The 24,358-nt window shown below is 37.0% G+C and overlaps 6 protein-coding genes across 12 annotated transcripts in view; 2 read left to right on the top strand and 4 right to left on the bottom strand.

The window, feature by feature from the left end:
* Positions 1-76: 76 nt before the first annotated feature.
* LOC107038225 (monoacylglycerol lipase ABHD12) lies at positions 77-5,418 on the bottom strand. Of its 7 annotated transcripts, none has more exons than XM_015257197.2 (7): positions 4,924-5,418; positions 3,433-3,667; positions 2,508-2,626; positions 1,749-2,190; positions 1,210-1,489; positions 528-655; positions 77-431 (listed from the first exon to the last, which is right to left on the bottom strand). In XM_015257197.2, the coding sequence occupies exons 2-7, from the start codon at positions 3,501-3,503 to the stop codon at positions 392-394; spliced, it is 1,080 nt and encodes a 359-aa protein (XP_015112683.1). In that variant the 5' UTR covers positions 3,504-3,667; positions 4,924-5,418; the 3' UTR covers positions 77-391. The 7 variants fall into 7 exon arrangements, with proteins under 7 accessions (XP_015112683.1, XP_015112685.1, XP_015112684.1 ...); XM_015257199.2 differs by having other exon boundaries at positions 5,030-5,418; XM_015257198.2 differs by having other exon boundaries at positions 5,049-5,418.
* Positions 5,101-8,525, top strand: LOC107038223 (26S proteasome regulatory subunit 10B). The gene is made up of 8 exons (XM_015257194.2): positions 5,101-5,275; positions 5,409-5,704; positions 5,926-6,005; positions 6,267-6,306; positions 6,385-6,521; positions 6,650-7,022; positions 7,639-7,902; positions 8,180-8,525. Exons 2-8 carry the CDS (start codon positions 5,608-5,610, stop codon positions 8,368-8,370), a joined length of 1,182 nt encoding a protein of 393 aa, XP_015112680.1. The 5' UTR covers positions 5,101-5,275; positions 5,409-5,607; the 3' UTR covers positions 8,371-8,525.
* Positions 8,526-8,715: 190 nt separating this feature from the next.
* Positions 8,716-10,429, bottom strand: LOC107038224 (tRNA (guanine-N(7)-)-methyltransferase non-catalytic subunit WDR4). The gene has a single exon (XM_015257195.1). It carries the CDS (start codon positions 9,960-9,962, stop codon positions 8,820-8,822), a length of 1,143 nt encoding a protein of 380 aa, XP_015112681.1. The 5' UTR covers positions 9,963-10,429; the 3' UTR covers positions 8,716-8,819.
* A 690-nt stretch (positions 10,430-11,119) lies between these two features.
* On the bottom strand, positions 11,120-20,615 carry LOC107038219 (homer protein homolog 1). The gene is made up of 6 exons (XM_015257188.1): positions 20,280-20,615; positions 19,756-19,912; positions 18,631-18,762; positions 17,308-17,802; positions 15,701-15,976; positions 11,120-15,248 (listed from the first exon to the last, which is right to left on the bottom strand). The coding sequence occupies exons 1-6, from the start codon at positions 20,303-20,305 to the stop codon at positions 15,063-15,065; spliced, it is 1,272 nt and encodes a 423-aa protein (XP_015112674.1). The 5' UTR covers positions 20,306-20,615; the 3' UTR covers positions 11,120-15,062.
* Positions 20,616-20,717: 102 nt separating this feature from the next.
* LOC107038217 (28S ribosomal protein S7, mitochondrial) lies at positions 20,718-23,061 on the top strand. Its single transcript, XM_015257186.1, has 5 exons — positions 20,718-20,997; positions 21,673-21,858; positions 21,929-22,160; positions 22,516-22,653; positions 22,928-23,061. Exons 1-5 carry the CDS (start codon positions 20,948-20,950, stop codon positions 23,009-23,011), a joined length of 690 nt encoding a protein of 229 aa, XP_015112672.1. The 5' UTR covers positions 20,718-20,947; the 3' UTR covers positions 23,012-23,061.
* Positions 23,052-24,358, bottom strand: part of LOC107038218 (transmembrane protein 186) — a 3,056-nt gene continuing 1,749 nt past the window's right edge. The window contains exon 2 of the mRNA XM_015257187.2: positions 23,052-23,401. Within this exon, the coding sequence (XP_015112673.1) occupies positions 23,100-23,401 (302 nt within the window). The 3' untranslated portion in view covers positions 23,052-23,099. The remainder of the gene's footprint in view (positions 23,402-24,358) is intronic.

Here is a 24,358-nt window from a genome sequence, read left to right as displayed (position 1 = left end):
TTCCAGGATATAACTTATGAATACAATGGGACATATGAGGAGATTTCTTACAGAATGTCAGAAAAAAATGCCAGAGTGAGACGAAGAGCTTCACATTTATTATCATCTTTCATCACTTGAACACATAAATTAAACCAAATCCTCACTGAAGCGTACACTCACACAATATCTAATCATCAATCAGACTTACTCCCAAGAAAAAACAAGTAAATTATTAATGCACATTTTCTCAATTTCGTATTTATCACAAAAATACTGGACACAAGTCACTCAAATAATACGTAATTAAGTATTATTGGATCCTGGTGAAATCAAATGAGAATTGAGTCAACTCGCCGGATTTCTTCGGCATAAATATTATACTAAATTTCCTGAATTTAGGTAAATCTCCTCATTGACGGTGTCTAGACTGGGCTTTTGCTACGAATGTCCTGCAAGAATAAAAAAAACAGACAAAAATCAATTTGGAACATTCGCAAAAATAAATTATTAAAAAGAATAATAATTTTATGTAGCACAATACGCACTCAATTATATTTGGTAGAGGTTCATATCGACATATGTACTTGTGACCAAGTCCCAAGGACCCATTTATCCTGACCATGTCCACCTGATTGGGGTCATCTTTATGTAATCTCAATCCTTCTTTATACAGCTGCAACAAAAGCACGAAAAGAAAATTTATTCGAACCCAAAATGACCATCAACTACAAAACAAAACAAAAACAATTAAGACAATTAATTGTTTTTCCATCTTCATAATGTAAAATATACCCCAATTTCCATTGGTTTTTACACCACGCAGGAGTGTCTAAAAATTATGATTGTACAATCAAAAAAAGTAGAAAAAACTGAACATTTTCAAACAGCGTTTTTAATAAAGATTAAGAAATAAGTCCGATAGAGCGAAAATAGTGAATGGATAATTTATCATGACTACTGTGACAAATGACGACCTAACCGCCATTAGAAACATCAAATTATTAATTGCACTTCCCCCTATTGTGTTTATTTCCCAATATTATTTAAAAACGCCCTTTAAAAATGTTCAGCTTTTTCTCAACGTTTTTTCGATTGTACAATCATAATGTTTGGAGACTCCAGGGCTATGTAAAACTGAATAGCAATTCGAGATCATTTCCGATTATGAAAATAAATAAAAACAGCCATTAATTTCAAGTAAATATTAATTTCTTGTGAAGAAATTACCTTTTCCCCCAAGGAAATGGGTATGACGTTGTCATCCTCAGCGTGAAGAATCATCACAGGACACTTGAAGCCCCCAATGTGCTTATCAGACTCGAATTTCAAGCCATTACCGTAGAACGGCTGCACAATTACCCAGTGGAACCAGGGCAAGTGTTTGAATATCTGAGCGAAGGGGTGATAGCTCAACTCGTCATTCATGTTGTTGAATGGAGACTCGAGGAAGAGCCCCGTTGGGTTGACATTCTCCTCTGCGAGGAGTGCCAGGGCGTGACTGGATACTCTAATAAAGAGATTGCTCAATCATTCAGAGATTCATTAATCATTCCATAACATTGATTACTCAATGAATGAATCAATGAATCAATGAGTGGAGATAAAATGGAGCTGGATGAGGAGAACCAGAGGGGAGAGTCGAGAAAGAAGTCTCGAGGGATGAGGAGAGCCTGAATACTTCGAAAATATCAAATGTCTCGTCTTCTGGTCTCAACAAAACGAATACCTCATCCCTCAATCCAACAAAAAAGGAGAAAAAAAATTACCCAGTCCCCAACGAGTGTCCCCAGACGAATATTGGCACACTCCCATTGACCTTCTTCATCAGCCACTGCAGCACAAATTTGCTGTCTTCAACGACCCCATCCTCCGACAGATCCGCAGGGTCACTGTCCCCGTAGCTTCTGTAGTCGAAGGCAATGACGTGGTAATCCAGCTGCTGAAAGACCTTGTAAAGCTCCACTCTGTGGCTACTGGCTCGATTTCCACTGTTCCCATGCATGTACAGGAATACAGGCCTCTGTGGACTCCTCAGTGCTGCATTGAAGTCCTCCTCAGTCCACTTGACAGACTCATTCACCAGCGATCTCGGCAGAATCTGCCATGTACCTATTTTAACATCCTCGCTCGTACTTAAATAGAAATTTCGCGCCCCCTCGAGGCCTACGCTCTCGGGATTATCAAAGTCTATTGATGGGGGCCAGTGTACTGGAAAAAAATCATTGTCATTAGTTATTATTCCTAAGGAATAATTGATTATTTAGGCGTGAAATAGCGAAACGACTTTTTTTAAATGTGCAATGGAAAAAAATCTGTTGACTTTTTCTCCTGAAATGAATTTATCGTATTATTCGTTATTATTAAATTAATTTATCATATTTATTTTTTAGTTCATTTAGTAAAAAATGTACAGTCGTCTTGTTTTTAAAGTAAAATAATTGAGTTTAATGCCAAATAATTGGATTGCATCAATGAATTGTACTGCAATTTAATTAATAGAATTAATAAACAATGTTGGAACTCACCAAAGTTTAAGAAGAGCACTTTACGTTGAAAGCCATACGAATAATGGAATATCAGCGGACAAATGCCGAATATTATGAGGTACGTCACGATCATCACCTTGGCTGTGCATATCACGAATCTGCAAAAGAATATTGCAGCACTGGACAACACATCGCGTGATCACGTGTGAAAAACTATTACAGAGGAACCTAGTGAATTCGATAAAAAAGTGCAGAGCTTTCTGTTTTATTAGCCGGTACTAGTTTTATTGAGATATTTTCTGCAGAAGAAATTCCTCGGCTCAAATTTTCGAAGTTTCTTCGTCTGATTTTTTAGAAAAGAGCTCCAAGGCGCGCTCCAGATCAATTTGATAGACTTCATATGATTTTTTTCTATTTAAAGCATTCAAACTCTTACGGCTTATCCTCCTAAATTTTACGATTCATCACGTTATTATTTGAGTTGATTGGAATCAATAGCATTTCTAAGGAGAAATTCTTGGGAAGCGATGAGAACTTGTATTTGTAATTGTACTTGTAAGTATTTCATTTCCTGTGCAATTCAACACGTCATGAACATTTCAAGGGAGTCAAAAGTGTCCATTTTACCCCACCCTCCCTATAGAATCCATCGCTCTCAGATGAATCTCTTGTTTTCGCAGTTTTCTCCTTCATCCTCCACCAGACAGGCCAACACTGGCATCACGCAAACGAGTAGATGAGTGAAAAAAAATGTAAACACTGTAATGAGTGCTCGGAGGGCAGACGAAACAGCTAGAGTGCACGACAGCCTATCAAGATGAATTCTCCGTACATTTTTTTGCATCGAAATGAATTACGAAACAGTGAAAAACTTGACATGCATTTGATGACAGAAATAGAGTGATTTCAATGCAACAGACTAGTCAGCGAATTCCACAGAAAATACAGATGTCAGCAAACTTACGCTCCAGTATGCCAGATATCAAGAGCGATGAATGGCACCAGACCAGCAATGAGAAGGTATTTCGACTGCATTGTTAGTAATTGACTTATTGTCAACGAAACACTGATCACTCGCCAGATTCAAAATTAGCTGGAGCTCTGTGTTAATTGACTCTTCCCGATAATTTCAATGAAAAATAAAGAATTGTTGTACACAGCACTCTCAATCGTTATTGTCTACACCAGACTGACAAAACCTAAACACAAAAAAAATCGATCAACTGTGGGGGGAGTACCATGTGGTACAGTAAAACAACAGCTGGAGTGTGAATCAACTTTGAGCGTTGTGTGCTATTGTGCCTTATCCCCATTTATTCCCATGAATCACCGATTGTGGTGCGTAGGGGTGACAGTTTTGTTTTAAGTTTCAAATGCTGAATGAATGATTTTTTGTGTTGCCGGTGGACAGCGGAATTGGATGATTATTAGATAAATTGGAGGAGTGGACGCATGAAGTTCAATAGAAAACCTAGGGAATTCGCTAGAAAATTCGGTTGGAATTCTATTGGAAAATTCTATTCGTTTTTTGCGATAATTCTATTGGAAAAAGGCAATAGACTTCAAATTTCTGCTTCAATTTTTCTCTTGAGACTTTTCCTACAAGAATGCTTGGGCATCAAGTTTCTAAGTTTTTTCCACTCGGATTCTGCAATGCAAAGCGAAACAAAATCCAGCGGAAAAAAATTGGAAAATTTGTGCCCAATAATTCTAATAGAAAAAATTTAAGAGAAAAATTCTTGCATAGTGGGGGGTGGGGTTAAATGGACCCTTTTCACCTTCTTAAAAATATTCATAACTCATAAATATGTTTATCAATTGAGCTCAGTCTAGGCTCATCACAAGAGGGAAGAATTGTTATTATTGTTATTGTCATTAGCATTTGAAAAAAAGTAAAAAGTGTCCGTTTTACCCCATCAGCCCCAATAAATAAAATGAGAAAATAATCCCATTTTTCATTAAATTTTCCAAAACTTCGTTTCACCCTTTGTATCCCCCACCTCGCGTCCCCCCGAATGTCCCCATTGCTCCCCAAAACCCCAAAAATTCAAATTCAAATACTGTGAAGATGTAAATGCATACCTGCTCCAATTCATAATCGACCCCTCAAAATCTTGAATTACCAAAGCGACACAAGGACTCGAGGTCGACGTTACCCCAGACGAGTTGAGCTGACAATAACTAAAGATCATACGACTCTATTCCGGCCTCTCCGGCCAAATAAACAATAAATTTCCCTGCCGTCACAGCGCATTCCCATTTAAATGTTAATCTCATGCCAACATCTGACAAGACTCCTCATATGTTTTCAGTGTCAAGGTCTGCGTGTGATAACCCCCCAATCTCGACTAGAAAAATGTTAGTGAACACCAGAGTAAAGGGTAAACTGAGCAAAACCACATGCACTCCCTAATGACCCCCAATTACCAAACAATTAATCACCGTGGTACAGTACCTCTTGACAAATTGTTTCTTAAGGATCCAATAAACCATTTTTCGAAACACAAAACGCTCAAAAGAGGGAATTCATCAAAATTAAGCAATTAATTCCTATTTTTTACGTAATTTTAATGCCCTCACAGGTCATGGCTGTGATATTGAACCCCTGCCAGGTGGAAAAGCCCGAGCTGTCCTCTCAGTTACCGAATTGGGCGCTCTCTCGACACTCACTCGACAGCGGCAAGTATTTACAGAGATGTTTTCACTCGAAAAATACTGTTTAACGAACAGATGAAGGGATGTGTTGCAGGAGAAAAATTAAATTACACGTTATTAATTATCGAGACCAGTGGCGACATCGATCAATCGTAAGAATTTAATTATCATTTTCACATAAACTCGTCCGCAATCAGTCATTAATTTTCCGCGATTATTACCAAGTAAAATTGGATAATTGCACTCGACTTTTCATAATTTTCTAATTTTTCACTAATTTTTTAGCCCTGTCACCGCCATCTCTTGGTCTGAGATCACTCCCTCGTGATGAAAATGTTGGTAAAGTAGGTGTAACGATAATTTCCTGGAGTTTGTGCCCTCTGTCTCGTTCGATCGATGATTCAACGAGAGTAACACCGGTTTTTCACGTCTAGAGAAGCGGAATTTTCATTTCCCAATCGTTATACAGCAAAATACGGGAGAAATGGCAGCTCCCATGGATTCTGTGAGGGAAAAGGCCCTTCAAGATTACAGGAAAAAGCTCCTGGAGCACAAGGAGGTGGAGGCTCGCTTAAAAGAAAGTATGTAGAGGCATTTTCCTCTTTTTGGGACAAAAAAGAGGAAAATTCACTTGGGTTTGGGGTTAACCTTTGTGTGCACTTTAGAGTCTGTCATCCACTCCCTCCAGATCCTCATTCAATCAAGAACACTCGATTTATGTCATTAATTCAATCTCCAGAAGATTGTCACAATAATTTTCAGAGTTTATTAACACATTTTTATCCATTTTTTCTTATTTCAGTGCGAGAACACCTCAAAGACCTCACAAAACAGTATGACAAGTCTGAGAATGATCTGAAGGCACTGCAGAGTGTTGGACAGGTACAAATAATAACAAAAATGATCATAATTCGTAATTAATGGCTTCAGTAATGAATTTTGGAGCAGGATGAATCGACTTGGCTTCGGCAATCGTCCGCTTTTGGGAAATATTTGGGATTTTCAGAGAGAAATTTTAGAGCTCCAATTAAGACAACAATTTTTACCTTCTCATAATTTTTATTCATTTTTTATTGTCTTCAAACTCATTAAAATTTATTGTACTTTAAAGTTCAATTATTCATTGATGTTTTGTGATTTTAGATTGTGGGGGAGGTTTTGAAGCAACTTACTGAAGAAAAATGTGAGTAAATTATCTAGAGAATGAACAGTTTTTCAATTCAGAATAAATAATTTCGAATACATAATTTCTTCATTTCAGTTATTGTAAAAGCAACAAATGGTCCTCGCTACGTAGTAGGCTGCAGACGTCAGTTGGACAAGAATAAACTTAAATCTGGGACCAGAGTAGCCCTCGACATGACAACGTTAACGATCATGCGTTATTTACCTCGTGAGGTGAGTCCTCAAGCCAAAAACCTCAAAAAGCCAATTAAAACCCTCAATTCTGATTAATTTTCTCGATAAATCCTTTTGAATTTTCATTGTCATCAATTCGCCACTGATTATTCTGATTGTTCTCTCAGGTCGATCCTCTAGTCTACAACATGTCCCACGAAGACCCAGGGGACGTCACGTACTCAGCAATTGGAGGTCTCAGTGAGCAAATTCGAGAGCTTCGCGAGGTGATCGAGCTCCCCCTGCTCAATCCTGAATTGTTCCAACGCGTTGGGATAACTCCACCGAAAGGATGCTTATTGTACGGTCCCCCTGGCACTGGGAAAACCCTTCTGGCGCGTGCTGTTGCCAGCCAACTCGACGCCAACTTCCTCAAAGTCGTGTCCAGTGCTATTGTTGATAAGTACATTGGAGAGTCTGCCAGACTCATTCGTGAGATGTTCAATTATGCGCGTGATCATCAGCCCTGCATCATCTTCATGGACGAAATCGATGCCATTGGTCAGTATTTTCATATAAAATGCCTCATTTCGATGAGAATGCACTCAGAGAAATCCTGGTTGGGCCAACGAAATCGATAGTTGGAAATTACCAAAGAATAATTCAGTAGCGAAGTGATAAAACGGTCGATTTTGACTATTGGCCATTTTTCAGTGAATATCTCGGAATCTAAGGGAGATAGCTGAACTTTGGTCAGGACCTTTTTTGTAGCCCTCAATTTGCTCTAGAAAAAAGGTTATTACGAAAATTTCGCTATCTCCTTTAGATTCGGAGATATTCTTCAAAAACTCAGCAGATAAGTCGACTTAAACCGTTTTACCACTTCACTACTGAATTGTTTGGGTTAAATTTAAAAAAATAATAATTGTTTGGTTCGAATTTCAAAGTTTCATACCTGAATAATTCCTCTGCTTTCCAGAATACGAATTATATTTCTTGCTTGCACAGAGAATAATTTTTTTTTGAAAGGACTGGATATATTTTTGCAACAAAAATTTTTGATAGACAATTTTTTACACGAAAAATCAATAGATTCAGATTTTTTCCGAAATCATATCGATATAATAATCAATATTATTTACTGAGGATTATTTACTGATTCATTTTTGTATTGCAGGTGGCAGAAGGTTCTCAGAAGGTACAAGTGCAGATCGTGAGATCCAGCGAACCCTGATGGAGCTGTTGAATCAAATGGATGGGTTCGACTCCCTGGGACAAGTCAAGATGATCATGGCGACGAACAGACCAGACACACTGGATCCAGCCCTTCTGCGTCCAGGTAGATTGGACAGGAAAATCGAAATTCCCCTGCCCAATGAACAAGCGAGACTTGAAATTCTGAAGATTCATGCTGCACCCATTGCTAAGCACGGGGAGATTGGTAAGAGAAAATTAATGAATTCATTTGTTAATTTATGCACTTGTTAATTTTTTGTTGGAGGAATTGGTTAATTGATCAATTTATTAATTTATCCATTAATTTATTAATTTATGCACTTATTCATTTTTTGTTGGAGGAATTAATTAATTAATTAATTGATTTATCCATTCATCCATTTGTTTGAGAACAAGATTTATTAATTCACGGATTCATCAATTCATAAATTTTTTCACTCATTCAATGAATCATTGATGTTTTTGATGTCTGTTTTATTCAGATTACGAAGCGGTGGTCAAATTATCCGACGGTTTCAACGGCGCAGATCTCCGTAACGTCTGCACCGAGGCGGGTCTCTTCGCCATTCGTCTCGAGCGTGAGTACGTAATCCAGGAGGACTTCATGAAAGCAGTGAGAAAAGTGTCAGACAACAAAAAACTCGAGTCCAAACTAGACTACAAACCAGTTTAATTATTTCGTTCCTCATTTTTAACATTTTTCTGTCGCTTATTATCATTTGTATAACTAATTCAGATAAAAAAAAGAAATGAGATAATCGCAATATGTATTTAATTGGAGAAGTTTCGTAAAAAAATATACAAATAAATTTATAAATAGTCTTCAAACTTTCCCTCGATTAATTCGCAATGTCAATTAGACAATTTCATCCACGATTTCCTCCAGCGGAGACCAAGACCCTCTGTCGTGCGTAAAAATTAAAATTTTAATTATTTTTGTTATTTTTAATTGTCAAAATTTGAAATTTTAACAATTAATATTTCATTTAAACAAAAGAGAGCAATGAAAGACCCAAAATGACTGTTTCGCAATTTGTCTTTAATAAGTTCCATTAGAAAAAATATACAAACAAATTTATAAATAGTCTTAAAACCCTCAACCGCCTCAATTAATTCTTAACGTCAATTAGATACTTTCATCCTCGACTTCTTCCTCTCCTGATACTCCTGAACATTATCAAACTTCCTCTTATACAAAATTGGATAAAACATCTGTTCACAAACTTTCGCTCTCAACTCCTTCCACGTCTGATTCACCTCCCCCAGCGCTTCATTAATTTCGGAATCCCCAACAAAAGTCCCCTCAAAGCAAAACACTTTAATCCCCGACTCGAACAAGATCCACAGTCTCCCCCCAGAGAGTACGCACTCCAAGGATTCCTCCTCCTCGCAGATCGTCTGCAGGAGCTCGACCCCAAGATCCCCATCGACTTGGTAAACCAGCACGACCCCAGAGCCATAAAAACTGCTGATCAGAACGGACTTGCCATTCACCATGTCCAACGCCAGTCGTTTCACCGGGAGATTCCTGACCGCCTCCTGGAGCTCCAGATCCCTCAGGCCCTCGTTCAGCCTCTCCACGTGGTTCTCCTCGATGTGCCCCATGAACCCAACGCTCTTGACCTCGACCCCCTCGACGTAATTCCAAAATCTGAGCTCTCCATCTCCACCAGCTGAGACCAACATCCTCTTGTCGTGCGGCAGCTCCGAGATGTTGGTGACGAATTTCGAGTGCCCCAGACAGAACGACTCGATGTTGTAGCAGTTGGGGTAGTGCGACACGCGGATTTTCTCGTCCCTGTCCGCAGTGACGACGAACCTCTCGTCGTCGGAGACCAGGACGTCCAGCAGCATCGACAGGTGCCCCAGGAGGAGCTCCCCAGGTCGGTCTGGGTGGCACGTGGAGAACAGGTAGGCGTCGCCGGACTTGTCGGCGACAATCACGTCGTTCCCAGGGGTGAACCTCACTCGACTCGCCGCCCTCACCAGAGTCCGGTTGGACAGCAGGGAAAAATCCTTCGTTCTGTACAGGCAGAGCTGCTTCCTGTTCGTGCAGACGCTGAGGTAGTGACCGTCGCCGGAGATCGAGACTGAGGTTATCCCGTGGAACGAGTCGGTTTCCCCTCTGTTGTGGGGCTTTATTTCCTTGGTGGTCCTCAGCTTTGGGAGGCTCAGCGTCCGGAGGGAGCGCCGGGACAGGTCGAACGCGAGGACTGTCTCCGAGCTGCACAGGACGAGCGTGGAAGCGAACACTGAGAAGCTCATGGTGACGGAGGAGACACGGTTTCGAGGTTAGGGGGAGGTTAGTTAATTCTAAGTTAAACAGTGACTGACAGTGACAGCTGGGGGACTCGCACTGATTTTCTATTTTCATTTTCGATTTTCTCAAGTCTTTTTTGAGAATCAAAATGGTTCGGGAAATGGTCGATACTCAAAATCAATGGGATTCGATTCTTCTGGACGACTTATTGGTTGAGATATTTTCTGGGGAAATTCCTCGGCTCGAATTTTCTTTGGGTTTTTGCTGGATTTTTTTCGATGGAAGCAACAGTGACTGACAGTGACAGCTGGGGGACTCGCACTGATTTTCTATTTTCATTTTGATTTTCTCAAGTCTTTTTTGAGAATCAAAATGGTTCGGGAAATGGTCGATACTCAAAATCAATGGGATTCGATTCTTCTGGACGACTTATTGGTTGAGATATTTTCTGGGGAAATTCCTCGGCTCGAATTTTCTTTGGGTTTTTGCTGGATTTTTTTCGATGGAAGGAGACGCATGAAAAAATTCAATAGGAATTCTATGGGGTTTCTATAGAATTTATATTGGAATTCCATTGGAAAATTCTATTTCTAGCGGAAAATACGAAGAAAATTTTTACCCAATAATTTCAAATAGAAAAAATCTCAAGAATTCTAACATAAATTCGAAATCTATTGAAGTTTTCTTATCGAATATCCAATAGAATCAGCGCAAAAGCAAATAGAATTCCTATAGAATTCCAATAGAATTTTCTATCGAATTTTTTCAGACGTCGAAAAAAAAAACTTTGAAAATTCATATCGAGAAATTTCTAGAAAACTCTATTTGATTTTGTTGTTCATCTCCATATTTATAAATCTTCATTAGTCTTTGCGGATTCTATAGAAAAATTCAGCAGCCCCTCAATAGAAAAGTTCAATGGAAAAATTTGATTTTTCTACGAAATTTCTTCAACATTTTTTCCTAAACCCATTCACTCTCAAAATATTTCCACTAAAAAAAATTAATTTCCAGTAATTCTTGAGATAATTCACACATTAATCCCAAAATTACCACAACAACGAGTGATATTTTGAAGGCACGACAATAAATTCAAGAGGAAACGACGAATAAACATAGTAAAACTCATTTATTTATTCATCAATTTTTTATTGTATCCTTTTGTCATTTCAATCACTACGTATCCACGTTATTTTCTCTCGGTTCATCTTAAAAACATCCACAATTTCACAAACAATTGCATAGTTATTACCTCATTTATTACTTCCCCTCAAAATCGTGTTGTCCCGATGACCAAAATCCTCACCTCCTCCCCCCCTTCAATTAAATAAAACAGTATTGTATATACATCATTAATAGTTTGTACCGATCATCCGATTGAGGAACATTCCCATGAATTCTTACAAATGATACAGTAACAAATGATTAATCAGATCTAACGAGATTCATCATTGTGTCAATAGAAACTGTGGCAACTCATTGGACAAATTGGCATTACAAATAGAACGATCAGTAATGCCTCATGTGCACCCCTCATCCCCCAATGGCATGATTTTTCGTCTCCACGTGTTAAAAACATCATCACTTACATATGTTAAAAACTTATCTACTCATTCCGATGATTAAAAACATGTCAATTATAATTTATTCCCTCTCTTTCATATAAAATGTTTAAATACGTGACTAATTACTTCTTATCAAGGAATAAATATTTGGTATTTCAATTTTCCCCTCACTTTTCTCGTTTTTCATTAGATCAATATCATTAAGAGGCATTGGGAGTGAAAAAAATAGTGAAATACGAAAAGATTCTATTGAAAATTATATTAATTTTTGGCCGATTCTCTTGAAGAATTCCGCACGTTTTTTTAATAGAAAAAATCAATGGGATTTCGTTCTTCTATTGAGACATTATCTACAGGAAATATCTTGATAAAATCATTTGTATCGAAAAATCTGATCAAAACTTAATTTAAACTAAATCTTCATTTTCTGGTGAACATTTCTATTGAATATTCCATTAGTTTTGGTCAATTCAATCGCAGAATTTGCTGCTCTGCTGCGTTTTTTTAATAAAAAATATCCAATAGAATTTCATCTTTCCATTGAAAATATCGTAATGGCAGAAGTTGCACAGAAAAATATTCGGGACTGCAAACTGTTCCCCCGATTGATAAATGTTTTCACTCCCAAATCCTCTCGAGACCAATTAATCAACGCTGATCAACGCAATCTCACAACGAAAAAAAAAACAGCCGAGAGAAATTAATATCATCCCTAATACAAATAAAATGCCACTGAGATTCATAACACTGATTACCTTAAACTCATTAATACGATGATTATTAGCTGCTGATAAATACAATACAAGAGTACAAAGTTAAAATCCTGGAAGATTAGTTTTAAAAAAATTAATTGAAAAATATTGTCTTACGGTGAGCATACTTATATCTTGCATTAAATAAATCGATGGGTTGATTAATTTAACGTTAATTGAATCAATTTAAATATACGTTATCTCATTCGTTAATCGCACTGAGGGAAAATGATACCTCTGCCAGAAGGATCGTGCATTATTCGATGTTTTGGATGAATTTATTCCTAGAAAATGCCTCAGAAAACTGATTTTTCTCCATCAAATTGATTGATTGATTTATTCAGCACGTAAATTCGTTTTCTCCATGGGGCACAGGTATTTTTCCCCCTCAGCGCATCCCAATAGGACCGATCGGTGTTTACAATGATCGTGCATTTGTCAAAATAATTACTCCCCCCATTATAACTCTCAACTATTGTAAATGCCAAAAATGTATCATTAAAATTTACAACAAAGTCCTAGTATGATTTGATAGTAGTTATTTGGAGATTAACTGCACTTGCGCGTTCGCTCACGTACCTCATGTCATTAATTATTTAATTGTCTCTCATGATTTTTATTTTTCACTATTTCTTTTGTGCATGGACTCACGTATACGAGGAGGACTAGATGACTACTGTATAAACTCCATCAACAACTTCGTTGAGTCTTTCTTAATATTTTTTTTTCACTTTTTTTCATTTTTTTTCTTTTTCGATAACAGTGATAATTGTAAAACGAGAGTGTCATTGGCTAAGTTTTGAGGAAGCGAAGCTCAAATTTGTAGTTTTCCCTGATTTTCGTTAAATTAACACTTCGGTTATTCTTTCAACACCCACTGACAATGTAATATCATAAGTCGAGGGAAAATATTTCATTGATTTTACCAAAAATATTGGTAGTTAAAACTAAAATATCAGTAAATCATTCTGTAAATTGACAATGTTGATGATCAACTTGAGTTGTGCGAACATTGTTGGCAAATTGTTATTGAATTATTTGGTTAAAAAAATGGACGTACTGCAGGCATTCCGAAAATTCATCGAAAAATTAAAAATAGAAAAGTATCAACGACTCCCTTGCGCAAACTATATCAATTAATTCATTGATTTCACGTGAACTTGCGCGAAGGTGTTTCTTTATTCCCCATTTGTGCATTCTTCAAACGGCAATAATAATTCATGAAAAATTATTCGTTGATTAATGAACAATTTTTCGAGTGTTTGGAATGGAAAATTTTCTGGGGTCAACATCGTGAGATTGAAAAATTGAAAATTCATGCGAGTTCTGGTTCTCAAAATGAATTATAGGGCAACACTGTCTCAAGGTGTTCAACTTCCCTCTGAAGATACCACAAAACCCAAATAATTTGTGGGAACACGTATGAGAGAATTTAATAGACAAACCTGGCACTTTCTATCAAATAATTCTGGTGGTTTTATGCGCCAATTCCAGTGAAGAAAACAGAATTTTCTGGTAGAATTTTTATAAAAAGCGCCAGATTTTTCTGTTAAATTTTACGTGAATTATTTGTCATTTGATTGAAATAATTCATTCAATTATTCGCTAACTGTTACTCGTGCACTTTGCAATTATAGTTATTCCTACAAATATCAAAGGGGCAGTTTCCAAAAAAAAACTACAGAATCTTATCGTCATTCCATATCAACAATACTGATATGTTTACCTCCTTTGATCAGTTTTCCTCAACTCCTCCACATGTTGAAGCTCTCATTGTTCATTTAAGCGACGAAAATCCGAGTCAATAGAAACGCAAAATACTCTAAAGAACGATCAGTCTCATTTGTAAAAAAATTATATTAACAATAGTTACGTTTAATAATATCTAACCACCTATGCGAAACTGATTTCGTCTTTAAAAAAAAATTGAATCTCTACGTCACCCTCTGATTTCAAATACTTTTATACAATTATGGCGGATTATGATTGACAACGACGTGTAAAGAATCGTTGTTAATGACTGCTCTGGAAAATATTGTAAGAATTTGCCCTCGCAAGCATTAAAGCGTAAAAAATCAATAATGAAATAGTAAAACGTAAAAACTTGATTGCTTACGTTAGTCATTCTGTTGAATGGTGAATTATTTCGATAATGAGTGCTCCTAGAGGAAAATGTCATAGGAAACTTTTCGCAGGGAATTGTCTCCTCCACAAAAAAGTTCTTTTCACATTTTCTCCTAAACCCATTCGTTCGCGAGATATTTCAATCGACAAAAGCCAAAATCCAATAATTCATGAGATAGTTCAAACACTAATCATTAAATTATCTAGATAAAATTTGAGACAATTTTGACAATTTCTCATCTATAAAAGGAGATCCTTCCACATTATCCCATAGACCCACTAATTCTCGGGATAAACTGATTACCAAACCAATTACCAGAAATAAATTCAACTCGACAACTATTTCCCCACACGTTTCACCACTTCTCTAACGAGCTCATGAAATAAAAAAGAAAAAAAAGATTCTGGCACATTCTGTACTAAAGTTAACCCTCGTAAAGTGGCACAGTGGAAATTCTTCTGGAAGGAGTTTACTAAGATATGTATTTTTTTGGAACATGGCCCTTCGTTTCTCATCCTCCCCCTTCTGGTGTTTCTCCTCCTGCATTTCATTTACTGTTTTAAAATCATATCCTGCATTTTCATTACGTCATGATCAGGTCGTCACGTCCTGCGTCACAATAATTCTCTTAAATTCTTTTCAAATAAAAAAAAGAATGTTTACTTATGTTTGAAGTGTGTTGGTTATTTCTCGATGCACTGTCGCTAAATCTTGAATATAACCAGCTAATCGTGAGTTCAATGTATCCAAATTTTGTTTCTGCACTCTGTTTGCACTCAATGCAAGCTCAAGCTGCTCATGGACAACACCCAGCATCTCACGAAGCTCGTCGTTCACCTTCTGCAGGGCCTGAGGATCATAAAAAATGTACATAGCAATAATTGAGACGAATCACGTACGAAAAAAATTTATAGAAAAATCTAGTAGATTTTTTAAAAAATATTAATTGGATTTCTACTAGTTCTTGGGCGGTTATTTTTTCAATAGAAATGTTCAATGGAAAATATTATATAGAAAACATCAATGGAATTCGCTCTTTTATCTTAACGAGAAGAGAATAAACTTTGAAAATTCATGCCTCAATAAAAAATTGCGTAGAAAGATAAAATTTTACTGATTTTTTCTATAAAATATTTTCTATTGGACATTTTCTATTAAAAAACCCACAGTAAAGCTACAGAATTCTTCAACAAATGCACTTTTCCATAGAAGTTTAATAGAAATCCAATAGAATTTTTGTTCTGTCTGTACTACCAATTTTCAAGATGATTTTGTCATTGATTGAAATTGAAAGAACTTACCACGAAGTCTTTGTTCTTGGTGGCCATGGTCATGGCTTTCAACTCCTCGTTTCTTGTCCTCAACTCGTTCTCCAACGCCTCCACACGCAGTTTGAGTGCCTCACTGTTGCCTTCAGCCACTTTTCCAGACTCCAAATCAGCGTATTTAGCTTTAATACGCATATTTTCCTCTTTGTAGAGCTGCAACTGTCGTTTCCACTCGTCTACATTCGCTGTTGATTCCTGAAGAGCACTTGTCAACCTCGCGTTGTTCATTTTTAGGGTCGAGAGCTCCACCTTAACGACAAATTTGAACAAAAGTCAAATGAATCGATAAAGCGTAACACGATTTCTTATATGTCATTAAAAATTCAATCATCTCGGTGATGAATGGATTTAAATTCCGGTGACATTTCCTCCCCAGACAAATATACGATTGAAAAAACAAACATTGACCTGTTACATCAATCAATCGTGATTATTATTAATTATCCATCATCACCATAATTATAGTGATTGTGTGCCCTTTGGTGTAATTGGAAAATCCAACGAAAAGTTAATTAACCCAATTCCATCAGCACCCAATTAAAAATTTCGCCGAATTAGAGCGGCGAACGATCGAGACGTCGATTGCGAATTTCAATTGACCGAAATTCCCAAAGAGAATTTATGCTGAACGTATGATTCATCTGGAGGAAATTCTGAGAAGTTATCAGAGCTTGGACTTGCGAAACGCTGAGAATTGGTATATTTATATCCCTCGTAGAAGCCACGTGTAAAAACAGACAGAAATAATGCGTCGAAACGAGCACTGGGACCACAAAATACTCATAATCTACAGAATTTTTGCTTTCGAATGGCCGTTCTTATTTTTAAAAGGCCATTTGAGCCCCATTTGACCCCAAGTTTCCGAAAATTTTACGATGATTTTATTATTAAACTTTGCAGGTGTGAATTTGATACGGTGAATAAGAGATATTGAACCCTTACACAACATTTTTTAAATCAAAATTCAAGCCCAAGAATTTCTAAATCATTTAAAACGGTTTTTAATCATGTGCGAAATGTAATTTGAATGGCGCTGAATATTCATGATTTTTCTCACGCAATTTAATTGACAAATTTGAGGAATTTTACAATGATTTTATTATTTAAACTTTGCAAGTCTGAATTTGAATCTCGACATAGAACTGTCAGAAAACATGGAAAACTAAAAAATCTGAAAAAAAATTGAAACTACTTTTGAAAGAAGATTGATAAAATAACTTAAAAATTGCAGTTTTTGAAAATTACGAGCATTTTGTATAAATAATTGATAAACAATAAATTTTCCACCACAAAAATCATTTGTTCGAAATCATAATAAATTTATTCATACTCAGAATTTTACCAAAAATGAATTTCATGCCTAAAAAAATAAGGTTTCCGAAAGTTTAACAAATTTAAATTAATTATGAATAATCAACCAATGTTTAAAAAAATAATAATCTTGTGCAAAATGTAACTCGAATTCTCGCGCAATTTAATTGACAAATTTGATGATTGAAGAAGGATATTTCGACATTTTTAAGTCATTTTACCACTTGGCTACTAAAATGTACATCAAATGAGCCCAAAATGAGCCTCACCTCCCATTTTTTGGCATTGGCCGAGCTCTGTGCCAATGCGAGTTTTAGCCTGTCATTCTCATACTTCAATTGCATCTCCATGCTCTGTCCCTGGTTGACCCCCATTTGTCCCTGTTTTCCCTGATGCTGTGGGCTCTCCGTGTTCTGCTGCTGATTGATGATCTGCGATCTAGCGTGGACAGCATTCTTCAGCTCCTCGTCGACTTTGTTCTGGCATGTGCCTGGTAGTGGACTGCTGCTGACCGATGACACACTGTTCTGTGCGGATATCATGTTGGCATTGGGATTGGGATTGTTCGAGGCTGATAGGTTTGAGTTTATCATGGATGAATTGGGGGGATCGATGAGATCTTGCTCGGACGAGGGCATGCAGGAGCGCTGGGTTATGGGACTGACATTTGCACTTGTCGATGGAGTCACTGATGAACTGTTTGATTGCAGCTTTGCACCAGCTATTTTTGTCGCCTCTTTCACCTCGTGAAATTTCTCGATGAACTGTGGAAATATTTTAGACGCTTTGTTATTTAATAAGACAACGTCGATAGATTTTGATTTTTCTATAGAAATTCTTGGGCTTCAATTTTTCGATTTTGGTGTTTGATATTCTCGATGAAAAGAAAAGAAAAATAGAACGAGAAAAACTTGGGAATTTGAGACGAGGGAATTCTATTGAAAATATTTTAATAGAATGAGTTGAACAGAAAAATTGAATTCACTTGATTTTTTCTACAGAATATTTTCTAATAATTCCGAAGGTTCAACCCTAAATATCATTTATATTTCCACAAAATAAAGTTTCCCTTGGGCTTGAATTTTTCGATTTTTCTGTTGGATGTTCTCGATGAAAATAAAATAAAAACAGAACGGGAAAAACTTGAAAATTTGAGACGAGGGAATTCTATTGAAAATATTTTAATAGAATGAGTTGAACAGAAAAATTGAATTCACTTGATTTTTTCTACAGAATATTTTCTAATAATTCCGAAGGTTCAACCCTAAATATCATTTATATTTCCACAAAATAAAGTTTCCCTTGGGCTTGAATTTTTCGATTTTTCTGTTGGATGTTCTCGATGAAAATAAAATAAAAACAGAACGGGAAAAACTTGAAAATTTGAGACGAGGGAATTCTATTGAAAATATTTTAATAGAATGAGTTGAACAGAAAAATTGAATTCACTTGATTTTTTCTACAGAATATTTTCTAATAATTCCCAAGGTTCAACCCTAAATATCATTAACATTTCCACAAAATAATGTTTTTCAACGAAAAAAAAATCCAGAAGACAAAAAATGTCAAAAGACTGAACCCCAAAAACTGACCTTTCCCAATTCAGCCTCCGACGAGAACCCCAGCCCGTAAACAGTATTGGCCCTGACATCAGACCACTGTCCAAACTTCTGCGATGTCTTGGTGAACGTCATGTTGGGAGTGATGGTGCTATTGATAACCGCCTGAAAGAGCCAAGCCCTCATTACCTGCTCATCCTCAAGCCCACGTATGAAAAAATTCTATTGGAATTCCATTGAAAAATTCTATTTGCATTTTTCTGCCAATTCTATTAACAATTACACGTCAACAGAATTTCTTAGAGAAAGCAAATTTTTGCATTTAAGGATATCCAAGTATCTTTTACAGTTTAGTGCAGGCTACACTATAGATTCAATCATTTTCAATCATTAAATTTATCAACTGAATTGCGTGAGGAAACAATCGTTATTCATAAGTAAATAATGTGAATAAATTTGAATAAATTATTTTTATGGAGCAAAATTGTTTATAAATTATTTATAGAAAATGCTCGTAATCCTCGAAAATTGCACTTTTTAAATTATTTCATCAGTCTTGCTTCAAACGTGAACTTTCTAATTTTTGTCAGACTTCAAAAATGTTATCTAACGATTCAATATCGAGATTCAAATTCAGACTTGCAAAGTTTAAATAATAAAATCGAATGGGGCTCAAATGAAACACCCACGAAAAAACTTAATAGAAAAACTTAGCGAATTCGTTAAAAAATTCTCTTCGATTTCGATTAAACTTCCTGTTAATTTCTGGCCGATTTTATTGAAATTTCAGTAGAAAAAGTCAATAGAATTCGATTTTTCCGTTCCACTCAATATTTTCTATAGAATTTCCTCATCTCGAATTTCCTAATTTTGTTCCTTCTACTTTTCTCTTCTCACCCAAAAAATCAAGCAAAAAACTCTGAAAATTTGGCCGACAAAATGAATTCTTTTGACTTTCTCCACAGAATATTTTCCATGGAACATTTCAACAGAATTGTCCAGCGAATTCTATTAAATTCTTCCCCCGTGACTCTCCGATACCGAACCCCAAAACCAGGAAATCATTTCACAGGCGAAAAAAAATCGCCAAGCAGCCAAAATCCTTGAATATCCTTAACCCTTCACCCTCTAGTGTCACCTTCACCCCTGAAAACTCACCTTGGTTCCCTCCACCGAAATAATCCTGTACAAGCTCCTCGTCGAGTCATAGAAAAACGATACAGAAACAGCAGCAGTTGATGCTGATACCCACGACCGTTTGGTCTTGGGGTCGATGTGAAACACATGCGCTTTGCATGTGAAAATTGGCTGTTCACTGTAGTCAATCAAGAACAATAAATGCATCAATTGCGAGATCCCGTATCCCCCGAAGGTCCCCCGTCCCTCAAAAAAAATCCCACAGATAAAATCTGCAAACCCCTGTCCCCCCAACCGACAATCAATACCCGACTGAAATAATTACAGACTAAAATCTTCTGCTCCAATTACCCCAGCAAATAAATCACCCAGTCTGTCGTGATCGAGTCCTGAGGGACACCAACGACTTAATGACCGTGTGGAGCAGCTCAAACTGTGTCAATCACCCCCAGACCCCCCAATTAAGACAATAAACCCCCGACACATTAAATTCACTCCAAAAAGCCCCAAAAATCTACCACAGGGGACGAACAGCCCCGACTTACCCCATAGTTTCCTTTCCGGATGTCATAAAGCCGATGCTATATCCCCAGACACATGAAAGATTAAATCACAAGAGTTTTCACCAACTAATTACATTAAAAAAACACTTTTTTCTCAATATCACGCTCTCGATATTCAACAGAAGTAAAAGCCACTGTCGAAACCTCCTCTGGAGCCTTTCAGCGATGATTATCGGCACTTGTCACTACTCCTGGGGCTTATGATTACTCTGGTGATCATGGAACAACTGAGGAACAACGTGAACTAGACGGAAAAACCGTTTTTCCAACACCAGCACCTGCGTTTAATCGATTTTTCGAGCGACAAGTGCTGCCCTTACGGTTTCCCACTGTGGAATCAACTGGAATTTCAGGGGTGTGAGGGGGTGGGGTTAGGGTCTGTGGGGGGCGAAGACGGGGGGTGAACGCAAATGACGGGAATAGCGCCGGGGGAAGGCGACGAATGCCATTGGCCGAGGGAGAAAACGAAGTGAGGGAGTAATTCGATTATTGGGAGACTCCGAGTGGTCAGGATTTTAAAGGAAATTGAAGGTGATTGAGGTGTTATTGGGGCGAGAGAGGGACTGGGTGCATCGGTGATTTTTCTGTCAGTGGAGGGAGAGGAGAGGGAGAAGTTTTGGGATTTTTCGAGGGTTTTTGAGGTTGGAATCATGGGCTCCGTCGGCAGGATTCAATCGCTCGTTAAACGGGTGTCGAACAGGTATTTATGGTTTTTTGTTGTTGTTTGGGGTCTTGGGGGGTTCTGGGGGTGCGTGGGAGGGGTATTTTGAAAGAACAGGGGGATTTGGGGGTTGGAAGGGCTGAGGGGACATAACCTCAACAGGGGATTTTCGCGGATTCCGGGGTTTGGGGCTTTATTGTTAGATAGCGCGGGGTCGAACGGCGCGATTTGGATGAGTCAAATTTCATTTTGAAGATTGGGGAAGCGCCTGGAGATTGAAAAAAAAATTGGCCATTTTCACTCTGCCGATCGTGAGTTATTGACGATTGAAGAAGAGTTTTTTGCTTTCTGGAGAGGATCAATTTCCATTTTAGTTTTTTGGAAATATCTCGGGAGCCGGGGGAGATAGCGAAATTTTTGTAAGAATCTTTTTTGTGGGGGAGAGCGAGATCTACAGAAAAGGTTATAACGGGAATTTGGATATCTCTTCCGGATATCGAGATATTTCCCAAAAACTGAATTTCGAGTCACATCGAGATGAAGATAAAACGCATTGTCTTTAATTGTCGATATCTCCAGATTCGCAGAGTCGATTTTATCGATTTTTTCTTTATTTTGAAGGGCTCTTTTGGAGCTTTGAAGTGAGCCCTGACTCGTCCAAATTCCCTCGTTTCCCTAGCAGATATGGGACATTAACGAATATTCGGTTATCAGAGTGTTGGGGATTGGAGCGATCAGGACGTACAGTGTGTTCAACCCCTATCACATCAAACCGACATTCAGAAAAGATGAGCAGGCGCGTCTGGAGGAGAGCGGAGAGCTCGCGAAAATCGCTCACGTGCCGATTCTACCGGCGATGAAGGCGGAAACGTCTTCAGAGTTCTTCGATTCCGTTGTTGAGTAAGAAAAAAAAAACATTCCACTTTGGCCCAGAGGTGAATACAAAATCCTCATTTCTTCTCTTCACCAGCAAGTTCATCAATTACGTACTGCGAAAGGGGAAGAAAGAGCTCGCGAGGAGCCTCGTGGAAGAGGCCTTAGAGAAGGTAAAACGATCACAGCTGGAGAGGTACCACAAAGCCAGACCTGAAGAGCGAGCTAATATTATTCTGAGTCCGAAGGAAGTTCTGCATGCGGCTGTCATAAATTGCAAACCGGTTATGGAGCTCATGACGATGAAGAAAGGAGGATCGAACTATCGAGTGAGTCCTTGGGATTCGTATTGAGCCATTGAAAAAATAAAAAAAGCAAATATTGAAATTTTTTGTTATGAGAAAGTGCAGAATTATTCAGACATTTCTGCGATAGAATAGAATAGAGTACTTTATTTCCATTCTATTCTATCGCAGAATTATTGCTACATTAATAATTATTATTATTGTTACTGCTACAATAATAATTATTATTGTTTTAAAAAAACTGTATTCTACTGCTACAGTTTTACATCTACACAAGCCAAAGAAAAATACCGAGGAAAATCTTGAGATTCTTTGTTTTAGTTAACATTACGTGTTATCCAATATTTAAGAAATATGAATGACTCTGATCACTTTTTAGGTACCCATACCAGTTTTAGAACGACGTCAAAGGTTTCTATCGATGAATTGGATAATCCAAGCAGCTCAGGATAAAAACGGTCGTATTCCTTTCTCAACGCAATTGGCTAAAGAGCTCATTGATGCAGCCGACAATCAGGTAATAACAATTCCTTGATTAAAAAGGGATTTAATATTCACTCTTATTGTGTTTGAATGAATAAAAATTTCTAGTTCACGATTTTTTAAAGAAAATAAGAAATATCTTTCATTATCATGATTACAATCATTTACTTATTTGTTTGAATAATATAAAAGCTATTTTTTATGATAACTAATGACTTTTTAAAGAATTAAGATAGAAATGGGTCTTAATAAAATCTTAGTGAAATTTTCTAAGAGTCAGAATTAATTGGCAATTGATTTTTCTCTAGGGACGTGTCGTAAAAAAGAAACAGGACCTCCACAAAATGTGCGAGGCAAATCGTGCCTACGCCCACTTCAGGTGGTCTAATTAATAAATCCTGGAAATATTATGAACTGTAAATAAATCGAATCTTCTTAACAATTTAATCTTTTATTCTCTTAATGACTAATTACACTGGATCAGAATGCGACCCCCAACAGTTTGTAAAATTTGTCGCTGTCGATGATTTTACCCTGGACGAAGAGTTTCAGCTTCTTCTTCTGGGACTCAACTACCAACGGACTGAATAGGGGATTACGGAACATTGTTTTGGGCTCGGGACAGCTGATGTCGTCGTAGGTCGTGTCAATGTCCACTCGTTTGCCGAAGTAACTCATGTAGGCTATCTTTATGTCGTTGGAGTCTTTCTTCGCGTAGATTATTCCGATTACGTTGTTGGAGAAATAGCCAACTCCGTGGAGGAAAAAGCATATTGCTCCAACTGCAAGGAAATAATTGGTATTTTGGGCAATTTTCTCATTGAAACTGAAGTTTCAGTTCAATTACTCCATGAAAGTTGATACAAATGGGGAAAATTCAGGTGAATATTCTTGAATTTTAAAATGATTGGATTCTTTTGAATTCATATTGGAATTCTATGAGAATTATAAATGAGTTCTATTAGAATTCAGTAAAAAATACTCATTTCAAGTGAGAAAAATTGTGATTCAAGAACTGTTGAATTGTAGAATTCAGTTTAATTATTCCATGAAAATTAATATAAATGAGGAAAATTCAGGGAAAATACTCTTGAATTTTCAATCAACTGAATTCTATTGAATTTCTATGGAAATTCTAGCAGAATAAAATTGGAGTTCTATTGGAATTCTTTAAAAAATACTCATTTCAAGTAATTTGTAAGTCCCCTTCAGCTCTTGAATTAAAATTTGTTATATTTTTAAACCAATAATATTCAAAACGGTAAAAAAGTCACGGAAAACGGCAATTTCAATTTAATTATTCCCTTAAAATTAAGACCAATTCATGGGGAACATTCGGGTAAATTTGTGCAATATTATTAAATTCTCGATAGAATTCTATGAGAATCACATGAGAGTTCTCTTAGAATTCCCTGCAAAAAACAATGAAAAATCCAGATATTCCTTCAATTATTCAATAAACTTGACTAAAAATCATAAAAAAATTCTGGTAAACGTATTCCCAAATTCAGAATAATCAGAATAAATTTCCCTCTCACTATTTTCAATGAGAGAACACCAAAAAATGATGAAAAAAAGACATGGAAAATTTATGTCGAGGAATTCCTCTCGAAAATGTCTTGAAAAAAAAATTCAAAGAATCCCTTTTGCCCCACTCCCCCAAACTCACCTATAAATACAATAAAAATCCCAAATATCACTTCAATTATTCAATAAACTTTACCAAAAATCATAAAAAA

The sequence above is a fragment of the Diachasma alloeum genome, unplaced genomic scaffold (assembly GCF_001412515.2).
Source record: "Diachasma alloeum isolate Michigan unplaced genomic scaffold, Dall2.0 Dall_scaffold_00279, whole genome shotgun sequence".
NCBI classification, from domain to species: Eukaryota; Metazoa; Arthropoda; class Insecta; order Hymenoptera; family Braconidae; genus Diachasma; species Diachasma alloeum.
The sequence above is the reverse complement of the archived record's forward strand: the minus strand, read 5'-3'. Positions and strand labels throughout refer to the sequence as shown.